Source organism: Larus michahellis, chromosome 18, assembly GCF_964199755.1.
Source record: "Larus michahellis chromosome 18, bLarMic1.1, whole genome shotgun sequence".
Taxonomy (NCBI): Eukaryota; Metazoa; Chordata; class Aves; order Charadriiformes; family Laridae; genus Larus; species Larus michahellis.
Genome location: NC_133913.1, coordinates 3403487 through 3421928, shown reverse-complemented (window position 1 = coordinate 3421928; position 18442 = coordinate 3403487). Strand labels below are relative to the sequence as shown.

The 18442-nt window shown below is 49.0% G+C and overlaps 1 protein-coding gene across 5 annotated transcripts; it reads right to left on the bottom strand.

The window, feature by feature from the left end:
* Positions 1–4210: 4210 nt before the first annotated feature.
* On the bottom strand, positions 4211–17235 carry LOC141732895 (G protein-activated inward rectifier potassium channel 1-like). Of its 5 annotated transcripts, none has more exons than XM_074562398.1 (4): positions 16377–17235; positions 9311–9527; positions 8684–8781; positions 4211–6723 (listed from the first exon to the last, which is right to left on the bottom strand). In XM_074562398.1, exons 1-3 carry the CDS (start codon positions 17025–17027, stop codon positions 8699–8701), a joined length of 951 nt encoding a protein of 316 aa, XP_074418499.1. In that variant the 5' UTR covers positions 17028–17235; the 3' UTR covers positions 4211–6723; positions 8684–8698. The 5 variants fall into 5 exon arrangements, with proteins under 5 accessions (XP_074418499.1, XP_074418498.1, XP_074418497.1 ...); XM_074562397.1 differs by having other exon boundaries at positions 8703–8781; positions 16377–17220; XM_074562399.1 differs by lacking the exon at positions 4211–6723 and adding an exon at positions 7676–8585 and having other exon boundaries at positions 16377–17168.
* Between the last annotated feature and the right edge of the window lie 1207 nt (positions 17236–18442).

Below are 18442 nucleotides of genomic sequence, written 5' to 3'. Positions count from 1 at the left end.
GCGCCACTGAAAGCCAGACAGAAATAAAGTACTTCAGAGCACGCTGTCTAAATATCAGGGGGAAAAAAACCTCAAACATTACAGTCAGCTACCTCTTTTTAAAGCTTTAGAGCAAATACCTTCCTCGATCTCTGCAGCACCTTGTAGCACTTCATCTCCCTTTCCCTCTCTCTCATCCTGTCAGAGCCTCCCGTTGGTCTCTGCTCCGCAGCTCCTTTATCCTTTTCTCTGCCATCCAATGGGTCCCCGCTCGGTTCCTCTCTCTCTCTCTCTCACTCATCTCTCATTTGCCAAGATGCTCCGTCAGGCTCTGGCGCTTGCAGAAGATTTGGCAGGAGCTGGTGACGCCTTGGGGGAAAGAAGAGGGTGGTATGGGGGTCCCAGTGGGGTGGGGGGGATACTGAGGGGGCAGATCCAGCAGGTCCAGAGGGCTCTGTGGGATCCTGGAGGGGGTGTGGGAGGGTCCCAGGGGGTCCTGGGGGGGTCCCATAAGTCTCCATGGAGCCCTGGGGCAAAATGAGGGGTCGTGGGGTGCTCTGGGAAGTACCAGTATGGTCCCAGGAGGATGTGGGGGGTACCAAGGGGGGCTCCATGGGGTCCCAGAGAGCTCTGGGGTGTCCGGGGGAGTGCGGGAGGGTCCCAGGGGATCCTAGAGGGCTCTTGTGCAGCTCTCAGGGGGTGTGTGGGGTCCCAGAGGGATGTGGGGGTTACTGGGGGGGGGGCTCTAGGGGGTGTCAGAGGGCTCTGGAGTATCCGGGGGGGCTCCAGACGGATCTGGGGATCCTGGAGCAGGTGTGGGAGGGTTCCAAGGGCTCCAGCAGGTCCTGGGGGAATGTGGGGAGTCCCAGAAGGCTCCAGAGTCTCCTGGGGGAACATGATGGGGGGAACATGCTCCCCTCATCTCCCTCCCTCAGCGCCTCAAGTCGCCCTCGATGTCCCCACCCAGGCCCCTACAATGCCCCCCTCTCAGGCTTCCCCCGGCCCCCTGCCTCCCCCCACTCAGGGCCTGGGTTCCCCCAGCCCCCCTCAAGGCCCTCCCAGCCACCCCTCAGACCCCCCCATCACCCCTCAGGGCCCGCTCAGCCCTCCTCATTCCCCCTCAGGACCCCCGTTTCCCCCACGTCCGCCCTCAGAGCCCGCTCAGTCCCCCGCAGTCTCCCTGGGGGTTCCCTCCGGCCGCCCATCACCCCTCAGGACCCCCGACCCACCCCTCAGCCCCTCCTCGGGCCCCCGTTCCTCCAGCGCCCCCTTCCCCCCTCAGGGACCCCTCCCTCGGCCCCCGTCCCCCCGCGGAGACCCCTCATGTTCCCCGCCACCCACCCGCTCACCTTGACGCGGTCCAGCTGCCTCACGACGTGCTCGCCGCGGCCCCGCGGGCCCGGGCCGACCGAACACCCGCCCACGGACCGCCACCTTCCGCCAGAGCCCTGCCGCTCCGCTTTCGAGCTGGGCGCCATTTTCTCCCGGCCCCCTCCGCTTCCGGAGCGCCCCGGCCGCGCCCACTTCCCTCCTGGAGAATCCCCGCTCCATTGGTCCATCGCCGCCATCAATCCCCATCACGCCCCACCCAAGGGAGGCGAGCTGACCAATCGGAGCGCGGCGCCCGCGCTGTGATTGGCCCACCTTCCCGCCTATCCGCCCGGGAGCGGTTGCCATGGTGAAGACGCCCCGGCGGGAGCGCGAGCCCGTCACCGTGGCAACGGGGCGGTGCGGCCCGGCCTGCCGGCGGGGAGCTCGCCCAAACCCGGCTTTTTCTCCTTAAAAACTTTATGGATTCGTGTGCGACGGCACAAAATAAACCCGTTGCGCAGCCAGCCCCGCCCCCGCAGCGCTTCCTGGGGTCAGGCACGTCGAGGACGGAGGGGGCTCCCGCAGCTCGGGGGTAGCACCGGCTGCTGCGGCTTCGTGTGGGCCAGTGCCCGCGGGGGCAGACGTGGCGGTGCGGGGAGCACGGCCGTGGGGGTGACGGGAGAGACTCCGGGGAGCTCTGGTGAGTCGTGGAGGCACCCAGCATCTGCGCCCGGGCAGGTGTCTGCCTTCTGCCCCCTGCCCAGCTTTCTGTCTGCACAAATCCAGACGGATTTGGCTTTCTCAGGAGCCCCAAGCTGGAGCACGCAGAAGGACGTGGGGGCAAACTAAAATATAAATTCAGTTCAGAGGGCTCCGGGGAATACCCAAATGCAAATGAAGGGCTTTGGCGCACACCAGTAGGGCCATATGACATGCTGTGGGGCTCAGCGCGCTCGATGGGAAGTGGCCGGCAGCCACCACCAGACCCTGTGGAAAAATCCATCTCCCAGCACCACTCGCACTGACCCCTGCTCTTGACTCCAGACGTATCCAGGGCACCTCAGGGTGCCAAAAGCAACCAGAAACAGCTTGAGGACCTCATGCAGCCTTGGATGGCCCCTGGATGGCAAATGCTACCAACAGCCGAAAGCGTCCCTGGCACTGCAGGCAAGGGCTGCCTGGGAACCCGCAGCGATCCCAAAGGGGTCCAAGAAATCTTGGGACCAGCTCCCACCCCTCAGACACAACAGGTGACCTCGTTCCCCTGGGCACCGTCACAGGTGCTTACCGAGTCAAAGGGACTGCAGGAGCCACAGCCATGAGTACGAAGAGTAAACCAATCGTTCATTACACATAACTCTTGGGACTGACACTTCCACAGGGCTCGGTGCCATTATGCCTTCCCCTTCTGTGAAACCTGAACAGTTGCTACTGGACCAGTGTTCATCAGTCTGGAGGGGAAGGAGCAGCTCCTCCTTTGCCCTTGATGTTGCAAGTCACCACGTGGCTGTCAGCCTCCCTCGAGCTTTTTCCTTCGGGGACAGAATTCATTTCTGGTATTTGAGAGTCAAAATCCTGATTGCACCTGCCTGTGCTTCCGCCTCACCCTCAGAAAAAGCACATTTCACACCCCTCAGCTCCCCGCCACCTCACCAGCCTGGCACGGGGCGTCATGTGTGCAGTGTCACGCCGAGACCTCCGATCAGAGCACAGAACCGAACGCTGGGTGGCACAGGGGGAGTTTTTGTCGCTATCTTGATCACCTGCATCGCCCAGCAGCAAACATCAGGTGGCAGCTGGCGGGTGGCCAAAATGCAGGTGTGTGTCTCAGCCAGCCATTCCCGCTGGTAAGCATCCATTGATGCTTGCTGTGCTGGCACCACACGTTCCGCCGGAGCCCCCGGCTTGTGGGGTTGCCTTTGTAGCTGCAGAGCGGGCTCAGAGCTGGGCCACCTGCCAAAGAAGCCGGGGCACGTACCGCTCCCTGCTCCTGCTCACATCATTCTGCACGATCCCGGAGCTGGGGGACAGTTCGCTCCCACCTGGTTTCCAGTTTGGGGCCTGATCTGCCCCCTGGCCCGAGCTCCTGGTGGTGGTACCGGTGACCCGTATGCCACATGCGGCTCTGCAGTCGCTGTGGGCCCTTGGTGTCCTCCTGGGGCCACGCAAAGCTGGCTACTTTCTTCCTCCTTGCCCTCCTGTATCTCTGGGCACCCCGTGGTGTCATTTTGCTTGTAAGAGTTTGCTTTTCGACTCCATCATCCTTACTCTCTTCCAGAGCAAATACACATCTCGAGGAGTAAGAGTGATAGTGCGCTGGAGCCCTCAGTCTCAGGAAGACATCGTTCTGCTTCACGCAATAGGAACAGAGTCGCCACAGGGTTCCCAGAAGTATTTCGACAATTATTTTTGTCACAGTGGGCATCGCAGAAAACCACCATAGGCTTGCAAGCTCTCGTATAATACATTCAGAGCATTAAGATTCTGTGTCGCGCTGAGACTGGTCTGCAGGAAAGTCTCAGGAGGCCACGACTAAACCTACTCTGCAGCTATAGGAGCAGCCCAGAACTGGGAAAACCGAAAATAGCTTATGACCATCCTCCAGAACGCACGGCACAGAATACTACTGCCTTACGTGTCTGACAGCTGCATAACACGTGTGGAACAGCCCTTCACGTAACTATTTGGAAAAGCAGATACAGGGTACTTTCGCTCATTGTTTCTGTGGTGGAACTGCACGCTGAGCTGACTGACTCTCAAGAATGCTTGAGACCCAAGGTCGATCTAATTTTATTTTATACTAATACTGGTTGTTCTGAAGAATGGGGAGAGTCATCGTCCAACCAAGCCCTCATGCTGTCACCTAGATATCCCATACTAATACATTTAATAAATGAAAATACAGATTTCAGCACATATATAACGTTGAAATTCGTGTTGAAAACAAACAAGAACGACAACAAGCAAATCCTACCCCTGTGCAAAATAACCATTTTCCAGTTTCACACCATAGGCAGCAAACCAAAAGCAAGAAACAGTGATTTATGCAAGCCAATCCATCCCTGGCTTGGACGTATCACTTTCCTTCTCCGTTCCACGCATTGCCAATTGATATGGCCACAGCAACCCTTTTTAAAGTTGACTGAACTCTGTCCACGTAACAAGAGCAGAATTTGATCCTTCTGTTGGGGAGCGCTCTGCTAGTGAGAAGCACCCTATACGCTGATCTACCAAACACCGCATTTTACAAAATAGGTTCTTTTTCAAGTTTTTAGGCTTGCTCACGAACGACTGGGAAAAAAAGACCCCTCTTTCACAGAGTGAGATGGGCAGCAGAATAGCTGAATAGGAATGCAATTATTCTCAAGCGTAGAACCCCAGGCAATCTAAGAAAGTCAAAGTCTAGTTTTCACCGTTCCCTGATGATCAGTAAGGCAAACAGTTGTTTCAGTTATGCAAGGTTTGTTTTAAAACCAGAAGAGGATTTTCCCCTCTCGCTCAAGGCCAGTCACTTAGAAAAGCTGTATGACACTTTAAAGAGATACCAAATACCAAAATACCAACGCCTCTGTGTAAATCTTCACTGGCATCTTTTTGGTCATTTCTACAGGTAAGCTTGCCACATTCCAAGGATGATCATCTAAAATACTCATTCAACAATTGAAAGCAAATCACCATTATTAGCAGCAGCACTTTGAGAGAATACTCCATTACACTCAAAAACGTGAAAACCCTCTCTCAGCTGCACACTTAACATGTTACGGATCTGTGCTGCCTTTTCTTCCCGTACTTTAATACATTTATATTAAAACAGTGTTCTACCATGCAATAAATTGTGTAGTATTGTAAATGTCAAATCTACAAAATTATTGAGAATCACACATAAGGAGATATGGCAAAGACAAATGTAACAACAAAAAAAAAAAGGAGCAACATCAAAGACCCTCACCATTCATTAGTAAAACTCTGAGATGTGCACACGCTATTGTCCGTTCCTGTAATGACTGAAGGTTATCTAGCACTTTGCTTTGATTTACTTACAAGGAGTCTCCAAACTAAAATTTCATGAAGTTGAGGAAGGAGACATACCATGAAGTTGCGCTACCGACCTCAAGGTCCCTTCACAGTGAGTCGGGATAACGGTTGTTAAAATTCAATATGTGATCCACCTGATTGAATGCTGGGGTCTAATTTTGGACAGGGTAAACGATCTTTGTGTTTCTGAGAGCTTGTGTGAGTCAAATGACACAAACGGCTACGGCAAACCACCTCCTTTACCTGAATGACAATGAACGAGACTCTGGGGGCACAGAGCTGGCATGCCACAATCATTGAGAGAGAAGGATGCGTGCCACCAGGCTGCACAGGAAGGTCACCTTCCAGTGAGGTCACTGGGAGAACTGGACTATGACCAAGCAGCATCACAGATTCTTCCTGTGTCCTGCTCTTCTGTACATTAGGAACAGTCCGAGACCTGAGCTACACAAAACTGCGTTTCAGCTGGTTTTACACCCTTTTTGGCTCGATGTCTGAACGTTTCACTCTGCAGCTAAGGATCTAGTCCTCGCTTTATGAAAAAGCATCTGCGTATATGGAAGACAATGTAGATTTGCAACGAGCATGCCAATACACATCATTGGGGCAGCGATCTCTTTGGCACGACTGCCCCTCAAAGTCCTATTATGCTACTGAAGTTGTATCTGTACAGAGCAATTATACAAAAAGGATCATTCTTCCTGAAAGTGGCAAAACCAAATTATGACTTTACTGTAAGACAACTCTTTCAGGTCAGCAGTCTCGAATGCAGTTTATCAGCAACAACTCCTGTTGCTTCTGCTCTTAAGAGAAGCGGTCAGAGTTCATTTTTCGAAGTTTGGCAGGAAAACTCCAATTTCTCTAGAGCGCACATACTTGGAGGGTTCTTCTGTAACTTGAGATCGCCAGTAGACTGAGTCAAAGCCCCGGCATTTATTTTTAAAGCTTTCAGCTGTATCCTGTCATCACTGTCTTCACCGTCAGGGATGGGACTTATTTCTTGAATTTTCAAGAGATCTCCAGTACTGCAAGTCTTCTCAGTGTTACTGGAACTCATTCTCAGGGCTCTTCTTGGAAAGTCTTCCTTTCTCGAGCTAATCTTCTGAAGTTTAAAAGGGAGCTTGTTTTTCTCTCCTGCAATATCAATACAGTCAAGTGAACAAACCTGTTCTCTTCTGGTTTTGTTATTATCGGCAGGACTATTCAAAGGAGATGACAGGGACAGGTTTTCTTCTTGCTCTTTAACACTGTAAGGAGGAGTGGGGACTTCAAACGTAGCATGAAACTGAGAATAATCGACACGGAAAAAGCCATCTTCAAGGGACATTACCGGGAGGAATCTGTGACCCCAAAGAACTTCATCTTCTGTATATGAGGTCCTAGCTTGACACGTCATTCCTACGGAAACAGAGACAAGAGCATGACGTTCTAGCATAGGCAAGCAGACTGGCATACCAAACAAAAAATACAAGGTAAGGCTGATGGATAAAATTCAATTGTAGCATGTAAGCTAACAAATTTATAGATTATAAAACGGAGTGATTGCTCCTAGTCAATCTCTCGACACTCAATGGAGTGTGCCTAATTGATTTTTATGCTAATATTGGAGGAAATATTGCAGACTCACACCAAGCAAACAGCTTTTGATAAAAGCAAAACATAAAATTAAGGCAGTGTTAGCTCACTAGCAACAACCATCTTACAGTTTGTATGTAAACAATGTTTCCTGGAAGTCACCTTGTGTCCTGATTTGAGGTAGAACAAAACCAATTTTCTTTTTGCTGATTTTACTTTGAAGTCTCTTCTAACTGACTGCACTCTCTGAAAGTAACAGTGTGTTTTTCAGGTGGTGTCTGCTTCCAGAGGGATCATGTCTGATGCTTATACTTAACACTAAGGAATGGTGTGCAGAGAGGCTCTTGCTTATACTTATTGCTGTACCAGCCAAGGTCACCTCACTTTCTTATATGCCCCGTTGGAGGGTCGGAAGAGCATAGAGAGGTCGCACCTGCGGGGAGAAGCGGACAGGAGAGGCGACCCAAAACTGGCCAACGGGGTATTCCAGCCCATCTGCCCCATGCTCAGTATAAAAGCTGAGGGATCAAAGGGTCAGCCTCTCTCTTCAATGGCCGGCGTCGAAGGAGGACTCTATCTGTTTGTCTGCCCCTGATCCTGACCCGTGCGCTCCTGACTCCAGATCTGGAATCCAATTCCTGTCCATCCCGGAGTCCAGTCTGGGACTTCCCCAGCGCGTGCCAGCGACGTGATCCTCATCCTGGGAGCTCGATAGGGGGGTTGTATATATGTCATTATTTTCTTATTAACATTATTGTCTTGTCTTTTCTTTGTTAATATTTTAGTTTCATATTTCATTAAAGTAGTTTAGTTTCTTTTCAACCCATAAGTCTCTCTCCCTTCTCTTCTGGGAAGGGAAAGAGGTTAAAAGAGAGCATCTGCCATTCATTTAGTGGCTAGCCCAGCCTAAACACGACACCTTGGGAGAAAGAACCATTGCTTGGCAGAGACTTAGAGCATTCTCTGGCAAAGATCGGGTGTGGGGGGAGCCAAAGCTAAATGAAAAATGTAATATTCCATTCCTTATACAGGCTAGGCTACTTTTTCTCCAAATAGTACGTCAAGACGAAAGCGGCGCAGAGATGCTGCAGCTGTCTTCCATGCTAAGACACAGGTACCGCTGTAAAGCTTGTAGAAGAATTTGTTCCACTTAATACAAACATCATTGGCAAGTACTTACATGTGTGAACTGACACCTAAAACGTGTCAGTCACCTAAAACCCAACAAATCTGTTACAATCTCAGCACAACCGTGCTGGTGATACAAATACCCCAGATGAGCAGACCTTTAAGACTTCCGTCATGGCACCCTTCAGAGGCAGGATTTGCAGTCAGTAAGCCCAAACCCTGATTTGCTCTCCCATTACTGCTACGTTAATTCTCAAACAAGCGCAAAAAGTTTCCCTTGCGATACCCGGTTAGGTAATTGCATTAAGCGTGGTTGTGAATGCATGCTTATCTACGATACACGGTTCAGTTGCGGGATGACAAGAGGCTTCTGTGAGGATCTAAAGACTGCTGCGCTCGATGTGAAACAGTGTTCTGCCCCGGTGGACTGTGTATTTATTTAGAGCACGTGGATAGCAATCCGTCAGTTCTGCTTCCCATCCAGCGTGAGATGACTGCACTTGGCTGTGCCAGAAGGACATTACTGTTTCCAAGGCAGGAACTGGGCACCCGGTAATCTTGTTGAAAGAAGGATGAAAATTCTCCTTGATTAATCAAAGTTTAAAAAAAATCCTCAAAAGAAGGGAGGGGAAGATCAGAATATTGATGAACCTACTGAACAATTTGGACTTTACCAGCACGCATGGATCCTCAACGCGAAGCTTCTTACATGACTGCAGCGCGTTGTCACAGGATTCATAAAGGAATTAAGTCCTCAAAAGACAAGGTCACAAAGTCAGCTGTCATCTGGACAACACCGTATCAGAATTTAAAAAAAAAATAAATGCCCTGCTCATATATGCTGATAACCACATGTTCCTACAGTCTTTACAACTATGTGGTCTGTATTTCTACTGTAAAACTGGATCTGTTATTTTGCATTCAGTTTAATGCAAGCTAGGCTGAAAGTGATTTTACAGCACTGGCAACTTTTAAAGCTCAGCGTTCCTTCGGCGTGGTGGTCCTTCAAACAGAAGCCTCGTATGGGTGTTGTACTTCTCTACATGCCACACTCAAAGAGTGGCAGGGGCATCTCTTCCTGGATGTACTGGCCACTTGGGGCATCTGTAATGCGGGGCCCTGTGGGGCTGGTAAAGGCCGCTGAAGCCCTGTAGCATATGGCAGGATACTCTGGAGCATCCAGGATCAGCATCCTGAAAGGATTAACAGCTGCCTCGCTAAAAATATCATGACTGAAAACAAAGACGAAAAATTAGAGCATGCATATTATTCTAAATCTTACCGGTAGTCTCAACGATTCCTTCAAGGATGACAACTATTTCAAATTGCTCGCTTCTTAGTGATCTTTGCGAGAGACAAAAAAAGGGGCTCTTTGAGTTAATTTCATGACAGATGGTTAATGGGGAAACTAAAAACAGCTGGTCAGCTCCAGTTCCAAATCCAACATCCAGTTCACACTGGTCTAGTGGCAGAAATTCTCCCTCCGGTGTCTGTCGGGACTAAAGATGAAAAGATGATTTAGTAATCACCATATGAGGCAAAACACGAAAAGCAATGCAACGAAGTTTAAACCTGCCTCTTTCAGAACATTATCATCTACATATTAGGTCCGCGGTCTTCATAATGGAGATATGAGTAATGCTAAATACTATAAGGATACTATACATGACCAATTTTGACTTTTCTTATTATGCCACTAGATCTCATCATCATCTACAAACTTTACTATGAGATATATAATTTTTTTTTGACAAAAACGTCAGGTACCACACTACACGCCTCAGAACGGATGTTCACCATGAACATCCTGCAGCAAAAAGTTCCCATTAATGAGAACAAAGTCTACAAGCCAGACACATTTGAATCCATTGCCTGAATTCATGTTTTGTTATTTTTATACTTTACTAATTTTTGTTTGTCAGACACTAACTCAAAGGTAAGCACCATAGTAATCATACAGTGAGTCCGGTAACTGACACTTCCACTATCTGAATCGACATTAACAATGCTATTGTCCCTTGCCAATTTGCGCGTACCACCTACTGCATGTTGATTTTGATAATGAACTTACGATCATTATTAAGCTAAGTGGCCCATTTTTATTCCCATCATTTCACAGGTCCAATAAAAATACTGCTATGATACCTTCCCCCCCGCCCCATAGCGTTATCCCAAAATCTTCCTGGTATTCAAGGTATAACTAAAAATTACATCAGTTGGCCAGGCAGCTCCTCAGCTGATTGCTTTAAACGTCTTTGGTGGAAATTGCCCGTTAAAATGAAAAGCTTTGCAAAGCCTATCTAAAATCCTTTCTGCTTACTGGTTATTAGAAAGCCCTTAACTCTTTCAGAAGCCAGCTATTGATTATAAATGATAGATTATTCCGTAGATACTAATTAATTAACTGTGTTGCACTGGTATTGCCAAACGTATTGCTTCCATTGCTTGGAAACCACATCCATCAGTCCCGAGAGCAAGCCGAAGCTCGCAGTTTTCCCGTTGACTTAGATCTGATTGGTAGACTTTTAAGAAAGTTTCTATCTTTAAAAAAAATCCCTAAGCAACCAGTGTACCCTTCAGATTGTCTCTCTGCTTCACCTGTATGTTAAAAACGCTGAATTTTAACTGCTTGGTATCTACTGGTGATTACACAACCAGTTAGGTAGCTGGTAGAGTACAGCTCCGTATGAAACACAATACATGATTTCATTTATGTGCTACGTGTCTCTTTTTCTGCTGAGGAAAAATAAAAATTCTTCCTATCTAAATAACCAAGTTCTCCCTCTCACCAGAGTCAGTTTCTCCACTACTGATGAGGACAGGGAAAGGAAAATACGAGCTGCTTGCTTGTAAAAGCATTCTCATGGATTATTTGTGCTTTGAAAGGTAAAAGACGGTGCTATAAAATAAAAGCCATCGAAACCACTACCGCGTAGCAATCGTGACGGTCTCTGTTATATGCCCAGGTGGAATCAAACTACTGCAAAAACATCCTTTCTCTTTTCCCGAGGGGCCCTGCAGAACCGAGCTGCAGACTACGCCACTGCTTTTGTTGCCTGGCTACTGTTCTTTCAGCGGGCGCACAAATTGGTTGGCAATGTATGATCTTTGCTCCAAGGCAACAAGGCTCCACGTGAGCTGTACAAACGAACAGCTAAACCCGAAATTTTCCCAAAGTTCAATCAAAGACAATTGCCTAGACAAAGATGTGCGTATTTGCACAAGTTGCTGCCTGAACGACTTAAGAACTGTTTCATCTACAAACCATTTTTCTCTGTGGAAGAGTCTTCGATCAAATCCACTCAATAGTAAACAAATCCAGCGAGGATGATTAGAGGTAACACATCTGGGAGAAAGAAAAGGTTGTGTTTGAGGTATTCAGTATCTTACAGACAGGACGGATTTATGCAGGGCATGGAGAATTTTTAAACTTATTTGTTAAACAAAAAGAAATTAACCTGAATTAAGCCCTAATACATTAAGACTCCTAGCCAGTGACCTCTGATGTGTGTGTATATATATATATATATATATATATTTACTCAAAGGATCAGGAAACAGGGCGGAGGACTATAAACTGTCAGCAGTAAGTTTGGAAGGAACACTCCTGATACTTTATTTTGATCACCTGCATAACACAAAGCCAAATAAAGTCCGCAGATGAACACATGCTCGAACAAGGGCACAATTACTTAGAAATGCCCCAGCTTTCATTTTAAATGCGGCCAGAGATGGAGAATCCAAAGGTCTAGATGAGTTGCTCCGAAGGTTAGTTGCCTCGCACCTAAGAAAAAAAGACTCCTTCTGTGTCCGGATTTTTCCACCTTTAACTTTCTGCCACCGGATCTTTGTGCTGTTTCTTACTGCTTGGCAGACTTCCATTGCTTAATCACTTGATCTGTTTTTGTGGCTGACCCAATATTTTATGCCCTTTGAGTCTTTGCTCCTATCCTTCATTCATTCTCGGCGGTTTTCTAAACCCTGTTGTTTATGCACATCCTTCTTTAACCGGACACAACACGGTTTTATTATTATTAATCTGTTTTCAGTTCACTCGGTTAGAGAATTCTCATAATTGTGTTTTGATACCGAGGTAGACTAATTAAGCATCGGAGTAGAAAACGCGGGATGCAAAAGGCAGATAATCCTTAAGCTTCGTATCACAGTATGTTGTGGAGAAACTCGGGAATCTAGAGAACGCTGAACTGGTACATGCTACTTTACCACACGGTCCTACAGTATTTTCACTTCTAGTTGAGAGGAAAAATCTTTGTCTCAGCTATTTGCACTTCTGCCCTACCCTCAGACTAGCAACTTGTGAGAACCTTTATTATGTATTACATTATAGAAATAATACGAACTTGTTACTTTGATAATAAATTACACCTAGAGCTCTAGCTTAAGTAATTGCCAGGATGATTGCTACTTTATTTTTAATAGAGTATAGGGGCCCCAAGCTGCGCACACAACCGAATTGGGGTGAGCTTGTTCAGAGCGGGGAAGAGAAGGCACAGAGGCAATCTAATAGCAGCCTTCCAAAACCGTGTAAGAGGAGGGTAACGAGAAGATGGCGCCAGGCTCTTCACAGCAGCGCACTGCAGGAGCCTGACAGACAACAGGCCTAAGCTGAAACAAGCGAAGTTCTGACTGGATTGAAGAAAAACTTTTCCATCATAAGGACAGTTAAGCAGTGGAAGCGCTTGCCCAGCAAGGCTGCGCAGACGTTGTTCTTAGAGGTTTCCAAAACCGGACCGGAAAACGCCCAGAGCAAACTGGTCTGACCTCCTAGCTCACCACGCAACAGGTTGGACTGGAGACCTCCCAAGGTCCCTTATAATGTGAATGATTCTGCGATATTAAAAAACATATCATTTGCACTTTCCGCACGTGCCCCGCTTATCGAGTTATTGCGACCACAATATCAGAATCAGAATCACAGAATCATTCAGGCTGGAAAAGACCCTTGGGATCATCGAGTCCAACCATCAACCCCACTCTACAAAGTTTTCCCCTACACCATATCCCCCAACCCCACATCTAAACGAGTCTTAAACACATCCAGGGATGGTGACTCCACCACCCCCCTGGGCAGCCTATTCCAGTGTCTGACCACTCTTTCTGGGAAGAATTTTTTCCTAATGTCCAGTCTGTTGCAGCTTGAAGCCATTCCCTCTTGTTCTATTGCTAATTACCCGTGAGAAGAGACCAGCGCCAACCTCTCTACAATGGCCTTTCAAGTAGTTGTAGAGAGTGGTGAGGTCTCCTCTCAGCCTCCTCTTCCTCAAACACCAATATCGTCCTCAAAGAGCCAACATCACGGCTCTTCTTACTTATTTGCCATGACTGCCGTCTGCGAACTTTGTTACAGTTTTGTTTGCTTTCAGCTTTTTCAAAGCTGTTAATTAGTACAGCTCAAAGAATAGGTGCCTGCTGGTCATAACCCAAAGCGTACTGGCTCTATGGCTACTATGCCTCACGATTCTACTTTTAGAACTATTGCTCAGCACGTGTTGAAAACAGGCTACAATGATTTTACATTCCTCGGCTTCCTGAATCAAAATGCCCTACACTACTAGATGAAACACTTTACAGACCACTTTACACACCATCATGCTTATCAGTGACGTATGTAGCCCCATCAAGAGAGGACAGAAATAGGTACCATAACTAATTTTTTAAAAAAATCGATACTGATTGCCATACGATGGATGCTGGTTGCTGCCACTGTCACCAGATCACTCAGGCACGCTAGTGAGCTCCAGGAATTAACAGGCAGAAAAATTCAGTTCACTGTGCCACTGAACAGGCCAGGACCTGGAATGGCACATTTTCAGCAGCCAGTTCCAACCAGCTTCTTGCTATTTCTGGCCCCAAGAGTTTGCTTTTTCCTGCTTCTAGAGCACTCAATGTAAATTGGAAAGACTCGGGTTTTTGGAAAAGTTTTTGCTGAAGCACACATGCTTAGTCTTGTAACTCTGTTTTCCAAACTCTCCACAACTCAGTCTATAAAGGGACTCAGACTTTTCCGTGACATCACTACACCATGCTGCTGCGCAGTCCCCGGGACCACAAAAACAGCCATCGCAGCACGGTGGCACCACTATAATCTACCCAATATCCTGGGAGTACATCACACTTCCAGCAAATGCCATTCAGACAGACTTAGGTTGGTGTACTTTCTTTACAAGTGTAAATCCTCAGGGCTCCATTGGTCCCACCGACACACTATGTTCACGACTAAATATGGCTCCTATCTCGAGTACAAAAGTGTGATAAGACGTGTTTCTTCACATTCTTTCACTGTGACACCAGTTTTAAAAAAATTCTAGCTATCTAATCGGGTGCAGGAGAAGCGTAGCAAGATCAGCTGTCAACAGCACTGTGCGAAGCACAGTGGAGAGAGCACAAATCACAAAAAGGCAGAACTGGCTAAAGATAAATGGTAAGCGAGTTCCAGCACACTCACCAGAGGTTTAGGGGACACACAAAGCTACTTCAAAGCAGCTGATGTAAATTCACACGCTGCCGTAACGGCTGCTATGGCTGCTGGAATGATGCGTCCAGTTCAAGGGGCACCTCAGTGAACTGAGGGGGATTTACAGAAAGACAGAGGAACTAATATCACGCCTTTTAATGAGGACCGAAGGGGCAGCTCGTACACAGACACTCACTTTTAAACTCTCCTGTGTCCATAGCTTATATTTACCAAAGCTTGCAAAGTAGCTTGAAGACAAGTCATGGGCATGATGAACATTCGAAAGAAATCAAGTATTACTCACTGAATCATTGTCTAGTCTATGAAACAGCTATCATAAGACGAATCGGTCAAGCAGGTCCATCAAATGTCCTTGTGTCTTCTGTCCCAATCACCTGCATACCAGCATTGCGTAGCAATAGAATTACCATCAGAAAGCGTGCTACCTTGTGGGCTCAGCGTCTTATTTCAAAAGAAGTTTACAGCAAACTACTAGCACTGCAAAACCACAACTGTGACACTGCTTTTATTCCACTTTGACTTGCATTCTGTCTTGGACGATGGACAGGATTTAACACTTCAGAGGAGGCTTTCTGCTAATTTGTAATAGTTAGACCTCAACAAAAAAATGGTTTAGCTGGCTTTCTGATTCCTACAAAAATTGCTCCATTGTAATGCCTGACAGCTTGTTCCCATATATATATACACACGACCTCTTTTTGAATCTTAGCAGATTCTACATTTTAAATGGTATTCTGCAGCAAGAAAAATTAACAGTTCAGTCAAGCTTTCTGCACAGCAGGAAAACAGCCTTTCGCATTTACCATTGTCTCATCACCTACTCTATCACGCTTGTTTCTGCAGGTTATTAAAATGGCCAAACAACTGCTCCAAAGAGAGAATTACCACAGAGAATACAGAACATTTACGACATTCAAATATGATATTCTGCAATTAACATCATCACTGGGATCCAGCTTCTGATGCTCCCCATCAGGCTTGCTGCTGCGACAAGACGTAGCTGCTATGAGCTGCTATGTTGCTTCATCTCGGCATGCCGCACGCAGCGTTTTCCCTCCATTCTTCTCCCGCCCAGCGTCTCTTCAGACTTCAGTGCCTCCTCCCAAACCCTACCGCCTCCTGATGATTTTTTTTTTCTTAAGATCGCCTTCGAATTCCAGTATTCTTGCATTCTGAATTACGCGGACCATTGTCAGTGATTAATAGATATCGGTGACAATCAAAGGGCATTTCCACTGAAGAACCTGCACAATCCCTCTGAAACACTGGGAGGCTACCGGCTGGAACCACAGGGGAAGGAACTGCAAGCTAAATCTCCCCACGTTTCCCCAAGGGGAAGAGGTGGTCAAGGTTAATCTTTGTCCTCATTTAATGTCACCACAAAACGGGTATAACCAATTTCTTATTCCCAGCCATAACCTGCTAAGGGGCATGCCTTAGTGTCCCTGCCCACAGCTATCCTGTATCCTGACACATCCATCCTTCCTGACCAAACCGTCTTCCTGCCAGCCTCACAATCCACTGCGATGCCTCTGGGAGCTCTCTGATGAGACTGCCCTTTCCCCTGTGCCTGCTTGGTTCTTTCACGGCTCCCACTATGAGCAGCCACGGCAAATTGTTCCGAAGCCCTTCTTACCGCCCCAGCCACATGCACTCCCCCACATGCCAAGGGACAGGGAAGCTGACCCTGGGGCAGGGCAGAGCCCACCAGCAAGCAGCAGCAAGGACCGCGCAGGGGAAGCCCCATGCCACCTGCACTATGGGCACGTGGCTGCACTTGGCCTGTGCCTTGCCTGCATCACCCACCGCAACGCACGTCTCCTGTCCTGCCCGCTGTCGCGCCAGGCCTCACCTTGATCAGCTTGCAGCGGATCTGGGCAGACACCATGTGGCTGTTGCGGAGGTTGCCGACACGGAACATGAGGCAGAGCTTGCCATCCCGCTGCGAGACAACTGCCGCACGGCTGAACATGAGGGTCTCGGCTCGCTTTTTGGGCTGGGACATCTTGATGAACATGCAGCCGATGAGGAACGCATCGACAATGGAGCCAAGCAGTGACTGGAAGAGGAAGAGCACGATGCCCTCAGGGCAGCGCTCGGTAATGTAGCGGTGCCCGTAGCCAATTGTGGCCTCAGTCTCTATGAAGAAGAGGAAGGCGGAGGGAAAGTTGTACACGTTGGCCACACACGGGCTGTAGGCATCGTCATGTGCCCGGTGCAGGTCACCTCGCAGGTAGGCGATGCCCCACCACATCGAAGCCATGACCAGCCAGGCAACCGTGTAGGTCAGCAGGAAGATGAGCAGGTTCCAGCGCCACTTGAGGTCCACCAGCGTGGTGAAGAGGTCGGAGAGGTAGCGGCTGCTCTCGCCACCCAGGTTGCCGTGTTGCACGTTGCAGCGCCCGTTCTTGTCCACGAAGCGCTGCCGCTCCCTGCGGGCGCCGCTGCAGGCCAGGCCCACCGCCTGGTACTCGTCCCCAAACTTCCTGCGCAGGGCAGACATGCCGCCGGCCGCCCAGGGCCTCCGCGGGCGCGCTGGGGATGCGGCGGGGCAGGGGGGGGCGGCCGCGGCACCTCGCTGCCTCCGCGCAGCACCGGCCGAGCACGGCGCCGGCCGCGGAACGGGAGTCAGCGGGAGTCAGCCGCCGGCTGCGCGGGGGACGAGCGAGCGGAGCGGAGCGGCCGCCGGGATGCGCAGCGGGCGGGGGACCGGGGCGGGGGCGGAGCCGGGGCGGGCGGGGGAGCCCGCGGGGGGGCGGAGCGGGGCCGCCGCCGCGGGGCCGGGCTGGTCACCGGCCTGTTTTTGCCGCAAGCTGTTCGCAGTCAGCGCGTCGTTCCGCGCTCAGAGACTCCCCCCCGCGAGAGGAGGGATGATGGGGGCGTGACACCGGGGAGGGGGGATCTTATCAACGCTGATAAATACTTCAAGGGGGGGTGTCAGGAGGATGGGGCCAGGCTCTTCTCAGTGGTGCCCGGCGACAGGACAAGGGGTAACGGGCACAAACTTGCCCCTGGGAAGTTCCATCTCAACAGGAGGAGGAACTTCTTTGCTGTGAGGGTGGCAGAGCCCTGGCACAGGCTGCCCAGAGAGGTGGGGGAGTCTCCGTCTCTGGAGACTTTCCAACCCCGCCTGGCCGCGTTCCTGTGCCACCTGCTCTGGGTGACCCTGCTCTGGCCGGGGGCTGGAGGGGGTGATCTCCAGGGGTCCCTTCCAGCCCCGGCCAGGCTGGGATTCTGTGACGCACCGGCAGTGGACACCGGCAGTGGACACCAGGCTGCTGGAGATGAGAATCACGACGTGAGCGGCAGCGAGTCATCTGCCGAGGGTTGCGTTGCCGGCAGCACTAGGAATTTTAAAAGGAAATCATGAGATAGATCAGCTCTTAAACAAAGGAATGCGAAGATGCTAATCCTCAGTCCGCACTTGATAGAAATAAGTATTCCATGTAAACATTAAATTCTATAAAGCATAAAATTATCATGAATGTTTAGTAAATACTTTGATAAATAGCTTGGTTATTCTTTCCAGAGAATGCTCTGTGCTGCAGACTAGCCTTCATATACAGACAGATTTTTAAAGGATGTTTTACTCCTTCTTAGGAGTCAAGTAAAGCTCTTGCTTGACTGACCGAAGCAGCTATGCTCCTAAATGATTACTTAGTATTGCATCTGGTAAGCGGCTAATAGATTGTCCTATCCTTACTTCTCAGGACTTTTAAGGATTGAAGAGTGTCCTGGTTTGAGGACTCTGCCAATCTGTTCCTAACCTATCTCCCAAATAATACCGTTTTTCGTTTTTTTTTTTCTAGAAAAGAAAGATGCTACCTCTGTAGTGCCTAGCGGATCTCCTGCCATACTACTGTGATTTTTACTGACCCTCTCTTTTTGGTCTCTCCATTGGCTACCTGTTTTACTTGC